Source organism: Bombus affinis, chromosome 7 (assembly GCF_024516045.1).
Source record: "Bombus affinis isolate iyBomAffi1 chromosome 7, iyBomAffi1.2, whole genome shotgun sequence".
Classification (NCBI taxonomy): domain Eukaryota; kingdom Metazoa; phylum Arthropoda; class Insecta; order Hymenoptera; family Apidae; genus Bombus; species Bombus affinis.
In genome coordinates, this window is record NC_066350.1 from 8,385,177 (window position 1) to 8,397,644 (window position 12,468).

Sequence of the window (12,468 nt, forward strand, 5' to 3'; positions counted from 1 at the left end):
AATATGACTTATGGCACAGGTGGTACGAGAGACATTAACGCTAGTATCTTCGAATTGTAAATTACGCAACTAACGATAACCGATACGTCTTCAAACCACATTCTAGTCCGTACTTTAAAAAAATTGTCACAAGATTATCACTTAGAAACAAAGAGGTTCATTTATTACTTATTATTAATGTATCAGCTATTGTTCATCATTATTCCTACGCATTCTTTAAAAAGTTATCAAACCTTGCAGTTTAAAAAGTTGTTAAACAGTAAGAAGAACTGAAATAAAGAAGTTACATTTGTACCTTAAAACTATGTATTTACGTTTAAAAAAATTTTAGTCTCATATAGTTACTAGATAGTTAAAAAAAATTTATAAAAATCACTCGTTTTTATTGTCGTCACGCGAGAATCTTCCCTTTAAACCAAATTTTTGCTGGTGTCTTTATGTAAAATTCGCTGTAACTCGAAGACAAAGATAAATAGGGCATACGTTTATACAAATCTTTTTTATTATTTCGGTGTGCTGAAGCCACCCGTAAAATATTTATTGAGAATTAGCTCTTTGACGATCTCTGTACATTTGCAAATTTACAGACCGCGAGTAAAATTTCTATCTCGTTCGAAAGCGAGGAGCGAACGTTTTGCGCTCGGAAGCTCCTCAGGACCGGAGCGTAGAAACATCGAGCAGATCCTTTCTACTCGCGTTCCACGCGAAGAGAAAAAGCGGCGCCCGCGCTCACGTTCCGTTCTGATACTCGAGGAAAGTCACGAATATTGTTTTCGCGTTCATGGAAAACTGTGTGACACGTGGAAGCAGCACAGCGTGTCGTGACCGTGGCGTTGTATTTCTTTCTTTATTTTACAGCGGAGGCAAACGAGAAAGAGCAACGAGATCGAGCACAAGGAGTACAATCAACACGTCGTGCAGAGGCACAGGATATCTCTTCGGGTAATTTTTCTTACATTTTCTGACACGGACATTGAAATCCCATGAATATCTCTTTTTCGTACGATTGATCACCGCGTAAATTTCTACCGGTAAACGAATTCGAATGCAGATCGCGTGATAAAAAGGGATGTTTTTAATATGAAAAAGGAAAAAATCCAGAATATTAGTTGTTGAAACTTACGTTGTTTTAATATCTCCAATGTTTTAATGTTTCTCAATGCATATTTGAATATCATGATAAGCAATATTTTTTTTAATTATGCAAAAGTTAGACAAACACGAGACCAATTGACAATATTCTACTGAATTTTAAAACTGTTTCTTTAAAAAAAAAAATAAAAAATGTGACTCATCGTGTTTTTCCTCTGTTGTTTTCAGTTATAAAAGAAAGTGAAAAAAAGAAAATATCATTCCAATACTTAATCGTGAAAATAAATTTCAGTGGAACACGTAACAAAGCTGAACGAAAGAAAGAAAGAAAGAAAGATGAAAGTAGGAATATCTTTTACCCGAACGTTTGATCGTCGATAAATAAGTAAATGTTCGTTGCTGAAACGAAGAACGGGATGAGACGAAAAGAAACGAAAGAAAGAGAAAATTCCGTAAAAGCGTTAGTTAAAGCAGAAATGGTCGGTCCGCGAAAGAGGTTCCTTTTTTCCCCAACGTTTTAATAGAGACGCCAGCGTTGAAATCTAGGCCATGGGGTTTACAGAAACGATAATTACGGGTAGCATAGAGGATAATTACCGAGTGTGCATGCGGTTCCTTTGCAGGTGCTCGAGCAAATAAAGACAGTCATAGAGAACCGGAATCAGCTAGCCTCGGCGACCTCCTCGGATACCACGAGCACCATACACGTGAGTATCGAGACGTCATATTAGATCTGATAAAGGAAAGAAAAAAGAACAAAGAAAGAGACCAAAATAAAAGAAAAAGAAAAGAAGATAATAAAAAAGATGGTCGTAGGAGAGGGAAGGGTTGGAACTTTTACTCGTTCATCGACCTCGTCCGCGGCAGACACCAATTTTTCCGCGAGCTTTTATCTCGATATGAAAGTAAGACCGGAAAGAAAGTCGTTGCGGTAAAAGATGAGAACGAGGGCAACAAAAATTGATTAAGACCCTGAGCGATCCTTCGTACAACGAGATTTTATATATTTTTCAAATCCATCACAGCTTTTTCCCTACCGTTTGTGAATCTGTTTTTTCAATTATATTTTACTTTTGCGGATCTCTACCTACGATGAAACAATATGTAATTGTTTGCAACAATAGCGTGATGTGATAAACGATATCCAATCGCAAGGCAGATAGTTGTAAGAAAAAATTCGCCGATACAACGAAGGATTAGATTCCGCGTGTACTGTTCCTTACCATTTGTCGTATCTCGTGTCACACTTGGTTTTTGCGTTTCAGGCTGTCGGTGAACGTTATCAGCAGGAAACCGCCGAGGTAAGATAGCAACGATGAACACTTTTCGTTCTGAGTATCGGTGTGATCGCGTAGCGCTTTAGCGGTTCGGTGATTAGTCGCGTACGCGATGTGCGCTTGTCAACTTGTGAACGAGCTTCCTGTACTGCGAAGCGTTCGCGCAGGTCGTTATTTATTCGACGGATCGCTGTCGCGATTTGTGTCGAACAGGAAACGCTCGATTTCGCGATCCGTGTCAAATAAGAAACGATCGAATTCGTGTCTCTTGAGATCCGTCGAAAGTATGAAAGTTTACCGGTGAAGTAACTCGCGTATGGAAAACTGACGATATAACATGGCCGACATGCGTGGCAAACCGCTGAGGAAATTGCTGAACAAAATACGGTTCTTAAATTCGGTCGTCTCGAATTTTGGGAAACAGATAACAGCGGTAAGGAGGAAGTGCGCGGTGAAGAACTTTCTCTGCTGAGAGTTTCAGAGATACGACACCGGTGACATTCGAGACTCGTCATTATATACTTTCATTCGTTACGTCATTTTGATGTGTGACCACGACACCGGAATATTTAGATAACATCGACGGAAATTGTCGGTTCGCTATTTTGCTAAGAGAAAAAAAAAAAAAAAACAAAATAAAATAACGACACGTGTAATTTAGTGCGTAGTTGATTTATTCGACTTTCGATCACACCGTCAGGACAATACTTGCGTTATTGGTCATAAATATTAGGACACACATTCGTTACATTTATTTTACGGGAAATATTGGCAAATCTTTTCTTTCTTTGCTTTTTTTCATTTGTTCTTAGAATTTTGCATTATAAAACATATATAGAGTGTTTCGTTTATATTAAATTTTTTAGGCAAGAATATACGTTAAAAAAATCACGTTAAGCTATTTGTTATAAAGCTGTTATAATTTTAATATCGTAAAATTTATCGCACGAAAGAGAGGGGGAATACCGTGCCTTTTGTTATCTTGTGTCCTGATATTTATTGTTGATATTAGCGTAATCAATTGATTCGCTACGATCCTCTGTACTATATTTCCTGGGTGTGGCTGTGACGTTAATTTCCGATTCTCTCGATTTCCAGAATCGTTTCATCGGCTTCGAGAAGCAGAATAAGAACGGAGAAGAAAATCAAGCGAAGGTGAGTCTTCTTAATTCCGGGGATATCTCGATCGGTCCGGCCATTCGTCTTGGTGCGCCAACTGCGAAAGGCAGACGGGATATTCCATTAATAGTCGAATCGTAAATCAGTATCAGGCAGTGAATTTCAGCGGGCAACAGGTGGCGAATGGTGACCGATAGAGAATCGTTGATTTTTGTCGGTTTTTTTCTCACGTAGCTTCGTGTTTTTCATCTTTACGGCGCCAACGACTTGGAAAAACGTTTTCGCCGATAGCGCGGAACGTTCCAAATGAACGACGAAACGAATCGAGGGCTGGGGAGAGAAACGTCGAAAGCAATTTTTCGCGTGCTACTGGGCAGCGTTCCATTAGGCAGATCTTTAAACAACGAAATTGTAAAGTAACCGACTGCGCGGTTTTCGTTGGCGATAGGTCCGGGAACGTCGCAAACGCAGTAGCTCATAGAAAACTTTCGTTACGTTCGTGCGCGTTCCATTCTTACGCGTAAATCTTAAAACAGTTATACTTCTTGACATAACTGTGATATTTTTTGTAGATTGTAGACAGATTGTAGTTAACATTAGTCAGCGCGCACATGACATAGCTATAAAAAGATTCTATGAGTGAGTCTATGGTAATTCGATTATTAAAGGGATCCGTATAAGTATGAAAATCGCCGGAAAAAGCCACGATATTACGTTCTTGTTGATATTTTTCATTTTCGTGTTACCTTGTAACTACGAAGGAATATTTTAATATAAAATAGCCAAAAATAAAAGGACCGTGTTTGGTTCAAAGTTTCAAAGACACAGTCGACAAAGTTCTATAGAAGCTGTAGGTATAAGTTACACGATATTTCTAAAATTGCCAAGATGATGGAAAAACGCGTATTTAGTTGGAAAATCAATTAATTTGCAGACATTGGGGATTAATCGACAATGTACTACATTTAACAATTAATTTTTTATAAGAAATAGAAAAGCACGACATATCGCTTCGTTCATCTGCTGTAATAATAGTTACATCAGATTCAATCCCATCGCTGATATTCGCGTCTCTCTGTGAACGAAATAAAATCGTTTCTGCGAACGAAACCACACAGCGCTCGCTGACAGAATGTTTTAAGTGCCTTTTACGGGAGTTCTCGTTGTTCCGCGCGTCTCTCACGTTGGACTTGCTCCGCTTCCCCGCGTGCCATACCGCTATTATTTCCGGCGGTTCCATCGTGAATCTCTGCTCTTATTGTCTAGTTCACGACACACGACAAACCGTTAAAACAATGCCGGGTACCCGCATATAAATCGAACCCGACCGCCTCCACCGCGGAAAACGCTTCCAGGAACGTGTGCCGCGTTAAAAGAAGTGGGTTAGGTTTTATCCGATTCAGTCGTTTACTTTTAAGCGCATTTGCTCGCTCGTAGTGGCAGCCTACATATCTGCGAACCATTTAAAGCGCCGCTACGTGTTGCGTCTGACACGGTGAAAAAAGAAAAAGCAAAAAGAGAGCGACGGAACGAAGAAAAGCTGTCTGAACGTGAATATTCGAAATTGAATATCCGAGAAGCGTTTGAAAGTGATTAGATTCTCGAGGCGTAAGCGTCGAATATGGACCACACGTAGAATTTTCATTTTTACTATTCATATTATCCTGTGAAATGAAAAGTTGAATTTTGGCAGCGAGATTTGTTCATTACTAACGTGTCGTACGTGTTATTCGAAAAGCTTGCAGCGGTTTTGTCAATCGATATATTCCATGTAGGATTCGATGGAATTGGAACAGGATTGTTTGTTATAAATTTCTGCCAACCAATGAAATAGGCATGAATAAATTTCTTTTATAATTATTTCAAAAACATTGGTAGCGGTCGTATATAAATCAAGATTCGTTAACGAAAAGGTTTCATTTTTCAATAAGATAAATCAATGCTTGCCCGTATATCGATAAACAACTGATTGCTGGACGTTAAACGTAATGTCCGACTTCTTGCTATCTCTCGCGTGTATCGTAATCTCATTAGCATTTATCGTAGCCTTTATATTTGCTCGAAACATCTGATATTCTAAAAGTCTTGCAGAGATATTCGATGGAATTCATTAACGAAAAATGTCTCGAGTAAAAGTGAAGTATAAATAGAAAAAAAGTTCTCGAACGAAATGATGCGCGTCTTGTTCAGTATAGCGTGTATATGGGATATTGTAATTAAAGAATTGAAATTCTTCCGTGTGTTCTCTAATTCGATGATCAGAGATCGTACTTGGGAATTACGAATGATTGTTTAGAGGGAAAGAGAAAGAGAGAGAGAAATAAAAAATATGTACGTTCGAGAGTGAGCGCACTATGAATAGGACAATATATAAAAGCGACGCGATATGGCGTTTACCGTTACTTGGCCCGAACACTCGTTACAGCGAGGATCGAGCCGTCGAATGGTTCGAGTCTCCCCCAGCTAGTTCTCTTTCGGTTCATTGGGAAAACCGACAGAGAACGGTATTACGCCTCTGTCGCGACTGGCAAAGTTGTTTTCATTCGGCTGCGCTCGCGATGACTAACTGCACTCGTTGCAACGCGTTGCCGATTTGCAGTTCTATTCGCGACACGTCACACATGTAAATAGATTTTGTTGTCCGTATGAAATTCCAAGCACGACCTCGTTGTGCTAATCTCTTGCAAATTCAATCTTCGTCATGTAGAAGTCGAAGTTATTGCATGCAAGTTCAAAACATTATACGATCGTTAGACTGCAGATCTTAGTGCATTTATGGGCAAATTTGAAGGTGAAAAAATGCACAGAATGCACATAATATGCGAAAGTATATAAAATATCGTAAATATAGCAGCCTTTACAATGTTTTATAGATAAAACGATTTTTTATTCAAGTTTCAATTCTTTCATTATAAATAATAAAAATATGAATTTGCATAAATATCTGCAGTCTAATGATCATCGTATCACGTGGCTTTGCAAGTTACTTGTTTTAAAAATTATTAGCGAATTGATGATGTTATAGAATTCTTTATTATTTCTGACGGCTTTCGTCAGGCTTTTTTAGCGCACCTGCAAGTTACGTTATTTTCGTAAAGAATTGAATAAATCAACGTATCTTTTCCTTATTATATACTAGAACAAGCTTTTCTCATTTGCTTTCAAATTTTCTCAAGCGTTTGAAATTCGAATTTGGTACTCACCGTCGAATGAGTACATTCGATGTAATGCTTGAATGACATCTGGACTGTATTTACTTAGACGATGCGGCGCTAAGTAGATACGGTCGGTAATACACAACCAAGTAGAGTTGTCTGTTGCTAGTTACCAAGCGAGTGGTAAGTTTGTACGTCGGTAAGACAAATGTGCAGCAGGTAGTACAGTTTACTGTTGAGTTATTTACAAGTAGTACTTGTAGTAGCGCGATACCATTGGAAATGCTTGATAATGTTTAGTAACATTCTGTATCGTTGTAACACGCAATTATTTGTCACAGCAATGATCGTAACTTTTTTTATTTATAAATAGAGTTTTATTGCTTAAAACGAGTCACTATACGTATTTTGTCGAGAGATAGAAAGAGCGAGCGCTTAAAATTACTTGACCGCTTTGTGAGGTGAAACTTTCTTTGTCCGTTACGTAAAAAGGCTTGTACTTTGGCTTCAATCGAACGAGAGAACGCTTGTGAAACTAGAAAATATCTCGGTTTTAGTTTTTTGTTGCCACTTGGGTAACTCGACCGCGTTATTTAGTTGGTATTATGATTTAATTCAGTATCCAACATTGATGTTCTGTCCCTATTAAGGATATACCTAACGTTGGTCATATCGCTCCCCGATGAACTTTCTTATCTTTTTCTTAACCAGAGAAGATGTGTTAACTACCAGATCGCGAGGAACATAACAGTTTCTTATTTAGAAATTCTCTGTATTTTTACATGTTGGTTTCTTCCTGTTAAATGTGCATATTTACATTTGCAAGGGCTAAGATCGAATATAACTGAAATTTATTCGTTTTTATAAATTCATTGATCTTTTAGTTCCACGATTATACAAATTTCCGATTGAGGGATAATTCCGTTAAGACATTCGCTGCTACCGACGCATACGTTGCGTCAATACAATTATCTAACAATTACAAGTGTAGCTGACGTAACTATACATTTTTATTTGGATGCCTTTCGTCAAAATGGCTTATGTAGGAAGTTGTAAAACAGCGATTGATGTATTAGAACGGTTATTTAATCTGCAAACCGGTATCTTCGAGAAAATAGATACGATGTATTTTCCAAATTTAATTTTCTCGTAAATAGAACGGTATAAAAAATGTTGTCCTACATTTTCCCGATACAATAACGTCGACTCTTCGTTGCTCTTTCGTCGAAAATCAGTCACGTTCGTGTATACTTAAATTTTCAAGTTTGATTTTCTCGAAAACGAAGCGTTAAACGAAGAAATCTTATTCGGTCTTATGATCACTGGAACGCTCTCTAATATTTGTAATATTTTTGGGTCGGTCCATCGGAATAACAAACGAAAGATTTATGAAACACTCTTTTTCCGTATCAGCGCACGGCTTTTGACATTTGCTCGTGAGCTTGGCAGAAGGTTCGTAAGCCAGTTTGGTATTTGCGTGGCATTTATTGCACTGCGTTGCTTTCGTCACGGAATGCCAGCAAGGCCGGCGAATCCTTACAAATCCTCGCGGTGAACTGCGGTACCGTTAGCTCGGTGAATAAAATCTCCGCCTCTGTTTATTCGATAAATTGGTACGACTGCTCGCGTACCGGCCCCGATCTCGAAACGAGAGGTCGCCGTCGAAAGCACGTGCCACTGCTCTTCCCCCGAATTTCTACTTTCCGCGATAGTTTCCCTCGAAAATTGTATTATCGTCGAAACGTTACGAAGGCATCGCACGACTCGTCATTGCGACAGGATATTCCGAAATTCTCGCTGGTTTCACCGACGCATCAGGATTACGGAATCGTAGACGATCGTAACCTTAAACTATAAGCAACTATACTGCGCTGAGCTGAAATATCAATCGAGATGGTACACGAGCAAAGGGAGTACTCTTTCTTCCTTCATTCATTGTCGCGCGATATTATTCACCGCGTTTCGTAATCGTAGAATTGACTCTGTAACTCGAAGGTCTCTTTCTTGCTATTTTTAAATCCGATATATCGTCGAGTCAATGTTCATGTCAAATCTACTTACGCGTTTGATTTTGAGATTACATTTTTTAATAATTTCAGCGTTTTCGTCGTCCCTTTCGATTTATAGAAAACGTGAATGACATTAGCAGACTAACACGAATTCCGTTAAACCAGCAACGTAACAACTAAACTAATATTATTCGTTTCTTCCACCTTATATAATCGAATTCGTCGGCATGCTTTTCAACTATCCGATATTAACATACTTCGTTTTAACCGGCAAGTGGCATAATCACAGAGAACAGCAACTGGTCTACTCGTATATTTTAAACCTAAGAAGAACAGCATTCCGTCTGAAAAGAACTTCTTTCTGTTTGTACGAGGTGTGTTCGTTCACGTGAGTTTCCCCGTCCAACGTCGGAAAAGGAATTTAGAAAAATGGGGGGAAAAAGAGAAAAGAAACGGTACAACGTGCTCTGAAGCACAGGTTTCCAGGTATTACGTCGCGCGACGGTTCACCGATCGATTATGAAAGGACCAAGGCGACGAGAAAGGAACGGTTACGATAGGTCAGTGACGACGAAGGGGAAGCAACGAGACACGAAGAAAGAAAATGTGACGGCGACATCCTGATCGAGCGTGAACGCGCTCACAGGAGCCGCTGTTTGCTTTCTAAACGCTGGCTTAGCTAAAAAACACCGAAGATTCTGCTACGTTTTCGCGGTGTCGAAACGTTTTGTCAGGGCGAAGTGAATGTCTAGGTAAGAGGACAGCGACGAGAGCGCGTGACAGAAGTGGAGGGAACACGATGCGAGCTTTCGTGCCATGGTGCTCGAACGAACAGCTGGCAAGCAGCAAGATTGGTAGCACCGTTACCGCGCTTGCTTGTCCGATTCCTCGTAGATCAGTCTCCTCGATCGTGCATCGTCCCTCTTTTTCTCTTGTCGAGGGTCATTAGTCTTCAGTGACGTATCCGAATAGGATTTGCCTCGCGTTCCACGCTATCCTAGCAAAAGCTCGATACCGTTCGTCCTTTCGACGTTATACAAATTTGTATTACGCTTGATTACCATGTACTTGACGTTCGAACGAGTGATGACTCGTGCACGGCCTCCTCGAAAATCTTTCAAATCGTATACACACGTAGGCGTTGTATAAAACATTTTGAAATGTCATTGGCACCGTGATCAGACACGATCGTCGCGATTATATCACGGTAAAGTTTAAAACGAATCTGAAAATGTACGTACTTGCTGCTCTTACATCGAACGTGATAATTAACCTAAATTATCAAGAGAACGCTTAGTCGGTCACAATGTCGTGCTTACACCAGATTAAGATCTTAAGACGCGTGTATGTACGTACGTAAAAGTCGAAATTATTTGCAAGAGTTACGGTAACATGATAAATTCTACTAATTATGTACGCAGGTGGAAAACTATTTCGCGTATTGCTCGTAATAAATACAATGCAATTTTCCACGATAAACGCGCAAACACCTTAACGGTTGATGCGGCGTTAAATAACATTAACGACAACTTTCGTTCGCCAGTGTCGCCAGCGTATTTTTCCTAAACCTGTACGCCGTCGTATCCCAGAAATTCGGTCGTCAGCTCGAGCTCCGCTACCGACCAGGTTTACCTGTTTTAACAGAATTATAGAAGCCCGAATGATTGCCGGTTTCCCGGATTCCGCTTGCGATTGTTTCGAATGGTAGTTGTGGCGCTCGACCGTGCGATTACGTCCCTGTCACCTGTGCTACCTCCACGACCGGCATTGCCACTTCTACCCGCGCCGAAAGTCAGCGAGCCGAAGAGGAAGAGTCGCCGCGAGCGGCCAGTACGACGACGCGTTTTCCGCGCGCGACACGCGTGTGTTTTACTCTCTTTCTCTCTCTCTGTCGTCTTTGTACGCGTTTTATATTTCCGCTTCGTTCTCTGCTGGCTTCGAGCGAAGGGCTTCGCTCGGTGGTTCCTCGCCGCCTACTTTACGATCGATCGTGCCGGACACGAAGGTCGAGGCGGTTCAGTTCGAAGGCAGCGTTTCCGTCGGACTGCACGCGGTTACTCGCCGTAGTAAACACTCGTGCGGATCGTTCCGTGGTGTTCACACATTGGATTGAATCACGTTGTCCCGATCGGCAAGTCATTTTTGCTGGTGAAGAATGATAATCCGTGTTGGTGGAAATCTCGCGATAAGTATCAGTCTCTCCGTGAAACATCGCGCGTATGGCGATCCAGTAACTTTAATTGCCACCGAGTGCATTTTTATGGTGTACTTTTTATTTCCGGAATTTTTTTTTTTCCTTGCTGGGAATGATCGTAGCGACGTCCCTTTTATCGTAAATGCTGCATTTTTTTTATTCGATTACGAGGCCTTTTGACGCTCGAATAACTTCGATGATCGAATAGCTACTGGACGTATTTTTACGACGTGCTCTCATTTTCTTACATTTGATTAGTGGAAGCGATCGTGACGTTCTTTAATCGAATATTCTATTGAATCGTTCGACAAGTTGGCAGTGCTCTTCGCTGTGTCGATATATTCTTTTGTGTATTTCTTGAGTTTGATAGATGACCGTTTCTTACAAAGTTCTGTCAGATAACGGGACACCGAATTGGAACAAGTATCGATTCTAAGTGGCACATTAAACGTTGCAATTACAAAGACGAAATTGGTCAACAGAAAGGATAGTGCTTTAAAGCCGGTGTATCGATGAAAGATAATAGAGAAATACGTATTGTATCAGAGCTAAAATTTTCGTTACGAACTTTCAGAATAACCCGATAGTTCTTTTATCTGATTAGAAGGACTTTGTACGAGAGTACTTCCAAGCATTTGTAAGGACGACACACGACGCTTTGGAATACAGACTTTCCAAATTTCAAGCACTCGTTACAATCGCTTTTTTCGCGATAAACCGGTATCTTATCGATAACGTGTTCGATAAATTTTGATACATGTAGCATTTAAAACCATTTTCCTGTGATAAACAGCTTAGATACTTATCGCAATTAGATCCATCCATTATCGGCTCTTTTATCCATCAATGTGTACAAAATAATATTAATTGAAAAATCTGTCGAGCGCATAATCCAGGGATGATAAGAACAGGAAACTGTAATAGCAGAGATTTCATGAAATGGGCAAACTTTCCTACGAATGGGTTACGCGATTATTATGCAACAACTTACCTTTAAATGCATGATTTTCAAAATGTGATAATATAAAAATACCGATTTAAAAATATCGATTTATATGGTAAAACGGTAGAAAGATAATCTTAAAGATCCATTCCATTTTTTTAATATCCTCTTTATTCGAAATGGGATTTATCGTCGAATCGATCGAAGGGATAATCGATTGTTTAAATAATTCTGTGCTTTTTGTGAAATGCTTTTGAAGTTGTCTTTCAATTAAATGTCTTGTATCTTCTACGTATGTAGCTCAAACTTTACGTATCGCGTGTCATATAAAACGTTTCGTGTAACGCATATAAAATATGCAAACTAAGTTTCCACAAGTGTTCGAAAACTTTCGTCTACCTGTGTATATTTTAATGGCAACGAGCGCGCTAATTCGAAAATCGCTTTCCTAAATCTGACACCCGTGAATCGAACGGTACACGCGTTCCAATCCGTTTGAACGGTCGTTTAGAAAGCGGAATAGTTAGTTCGACGTCAAAATAGAGACAATTCGCGATTGTATTCCCGCGAAACGCAACGACGTTCGAGGATCGTTGCATCCTGCGGTACAGGACCCAAACGGGTGCAACGCGTTTGGCAATCAGACCGCATCGATCGGTCAATTCCAAGGCAGATAAAC

At 39.9% G+C, this 12,468-nt stretch overlaps 1 protein-coding gene across 11 annotated transcripts in view; it reads left to right on the forward strand.

Moving 5' to 3' along the window:
* LOC126918880 (uncharacterized) overlaps nt 1–12,468 on the forward strand; it is a 92,375-nt gene that overhangs the window by 61,269 nt on the left and 18,638 nt on the right. For 9 of the 11 annotated variants that reach the window (XM_050727381.1, XM_050727387.1, XM_050727377.1 and 6 more), the window contains 4 exons: nt 859–942; nt 1,716–1,799; nt 2,358–2,393; nt 3,468–3,524. In XM_050727381.1, the coding sequence (XP_050583338.1) occupies nt 859–942; nt 1,716–1,799; nt 2,358–2,393; nt 3,468–3,524 (261 nt within the window). The remainder of the gene's footprint in view (nt 1–858; nt 943–1,715; nt 1,800–2,357; nt 2,394–3,467; nt 3,525–12,468) is intronic. The other 2 variants (XM_050727378.1, XM_050727383.1) reach the window with 1 other exon arrangement.